The sequence below is a fragment of the Orycteropus afer genome, unplaced genomic scaffold (assembly GCF_000298275.1).
Source record: "Orycteropus afer afer isolate SDZICR_OR568_19922 unplaced genomic scaffold, OryAfe1.0 scaffold00037, whole genome shotgun sequence".
Taxonomy (NCBI): Eukaryota; Metazoa; Chordata; class Mammalia; order Tubulidentata; family Orycteropodidae; genus Orycteropus; species Orycteropus afer.
Genome location: NW_006921624.1, coordinates 4,017,545 through 4,019,959, shown reverse-complemented (window position 1 = coordinate 4,019,959; position 2,415 = coordinate 4,017,545). Strand labels below are relative to the sequence as shown.

The 2,415-nt window shown below is 33.8% G+C and overlaps 1 protein-coding gene across 1 annotated transcript in view; it reads right to left on the bottom strand.

Moving 5' to 3' along the window:
* RAB14 (RAB14, member RAS oncogene family) overlaps nt 1-2,415 on the bottom strand; it is a 27,419-nt gene that overhangs the window by 13,639 nt on the left and 11,365 nt on the right. The window contains exons 3-4 of the mRNA XM_007936751.1: nt 1,841-2,018; nt 1,261-1,268 (exon numbers count right to left, since the gene is read on the bottom strand). Coding sequence (XP_007934942.1) covers nt 1,261-1,268; nt 1,841-2,018 — 186 coding nt within the window. The remainder of the gene's footprint in view (nt 1-1,260; nt 1,269-1,840; nt 2,019-2,415) is intronic.

Below are 2,415 nucleotides of genomic sequence, written 5' to 3'. Positions count from 1 at the left end.
TGTTGTTAATGAAACTACATACCTATTAATTAAAAATTTAGCCAAAAATTTTCTTTTAAATAAATTATTCAATATCCAACAACTGTGCTAATTACTTGCACATCAGGAATAAATAACTTACACTGAAAACACATTTGTAAACAGACCAATAAACAAGTGAGGAACAAACAGAAAACAATTCTGAACTCAGAATTTTCTATCTTAAGTCAAAACAAAAATTACTACAACTAAAATCATCCAGATTTTCAATCACAAAATAAAGACAAAGTAATTACCAAAATGTCTAGCCAAAAACACTCACTGGAAAAACATTTACATATATCTTTACATTTTAGTAACTCTCAATGAGAAACCAAGATTGTCACACTACTGCACCTACTGTATAATCTACCTTCCCTTAATAATAATTTAAAGAAAAGGCTAACTACAAAATCATAAAAACTAGCTTTAACAATCAACCATGGGATATCAGAAAGGCAGCATCTGCACAGGGAGATAGCTCAGAAAGCAGGAATGCATAGGAAAGGACACAGGGAAAAGGTAACCACAGGGAGGAACTGGGAAGAGAGTATTAACATTATGGGATTGTAATCAATGTCATGCAACAAAAATGTGTATGAACTGCTGAATGAAAAATGAATTTACTCTGTAAACTTTCACCCAAATCACAATTAAAACAAACAAAAAAACTAGCATTAAAAAAGCATGTAATGCATCTGACTATAAATCCAAGTCTCTATAAGACAGCTAGCTTAGCCTAATTTTGAATTCTTATTTACCAGCTAATCATTTTGGGATTCAGACTGATCTCTTTCTCCAAACAAGAGTTAAACTTACAGGCTCATTTGCACTAGCCAAGCAGGCCCTAAGACAGCAAACAAATGAAAATAATTTACAATATTATACAGAGTTGAATCTACCAAAGGAATCAAAACAATACAAATTTTGAAGATGGAGAATGTTTTTTTTAATTATAAACTCACCAAACATTAATCCACCTTACTGATTTAACAGGTGCAAAAACAGAAGCCCACAGAAGAAGAAATGATTTCAGAGCCAGGCCTAGAACCCTTTTCCACCCACATATGTCCTCTCTGTGTTTCTTGTTTAGCCTTATGGGAAGGAAGGACGATAGGAAATTGTAAACACAGGGAAGAAGTGGGAATAATAATATTACATTGTGGGGAATGCAATCAATGTCATAAAACAAAGTATGCATGAATTGTTGTATAGAAAACCAATTCGTTCTGTAGCTTTTACCCAAACCACTGGGGTAAAAAAAACAAACAAAAAAAAAAACTATTTGTAATCTACCATGCTGGATGAGCAAAACTAGTTATTTTTTGCATATAACATGCCCACATAAATAACACACATAGTGTGCATAGGAAACTAGTGACTGTACAATATGCCTATCATCTACAGGAATTCTTATTTTGAGAAAGTGTATATTTCAACACTAGATATTGAATAAAGTAACTCTATTTGTTTGCCTTCTACTGATGTGAAAACAACTGAGTTTGGTATAAAATATTATGTCACCTCAAATAATTGCATTAATGCTGCTTTTCAGAACTGTTATCTTCCATTCACTCCACCTACCATCCTCTGAAGTGTTTTTCAGCCATACCCACCCACTTTCAGAAAAGGGTATCAACATATTCTATCATCAAGTTTTACACAATAATTTAGGGAAGAAACTATACAATCCAAGTAATTTCATTTATAGTCACACAGTTATACACCAAAGAATACCTAAACAAATAAAAAGAAAACCACACTGCCCAAAATAGATTTCTTTTTCCAGGCATGAAAGCTGAGAAATGATTACATCTCTTACCTAGTGATATCATACACCATGAGTGCTCCTGCAGCACCTCTGTAATAGCTTCGCGTAACAGCCCTAAACCGCTCCTGTCCTGCTGTATCCCAAATCTGCAGTTTGATTTTTTGGCCACTAACTTCAATTATTCTTGTACCAAATTCAACACCAATTGTGTGAGGACAATCAGCCATAACTGTTAGGGAGGAAAAAAAATATATTATAATATCCCCTATTTGTAAAAGACTTCAAATTAAAATCACACTGGAGGAAGAAAAATCAAATGAATTTGAAGTCACTAAATCATCAAATGACTTATTAATGCTTACAGACTACATATTACTTGAAAATATACTGAATAACAAATTAGGAAAGATACAGAAGTCAGAGAAATGTGACTGGACTAGAACAAGGGTCAGCAAAACTTCTGTGAAAGGGCAGATTTTAAAATCTGTAGGCCATATGATCTCTTGACACAACTTCTCAACCCTGTGGTGGAAGCATAAGAACACCTACAGACAGCATGGAAAATCAGCATGGCTTTCTTCAGTAAAACCAAATTCCCAAAAACAGGCAGTGGCTGGATTTGGCCT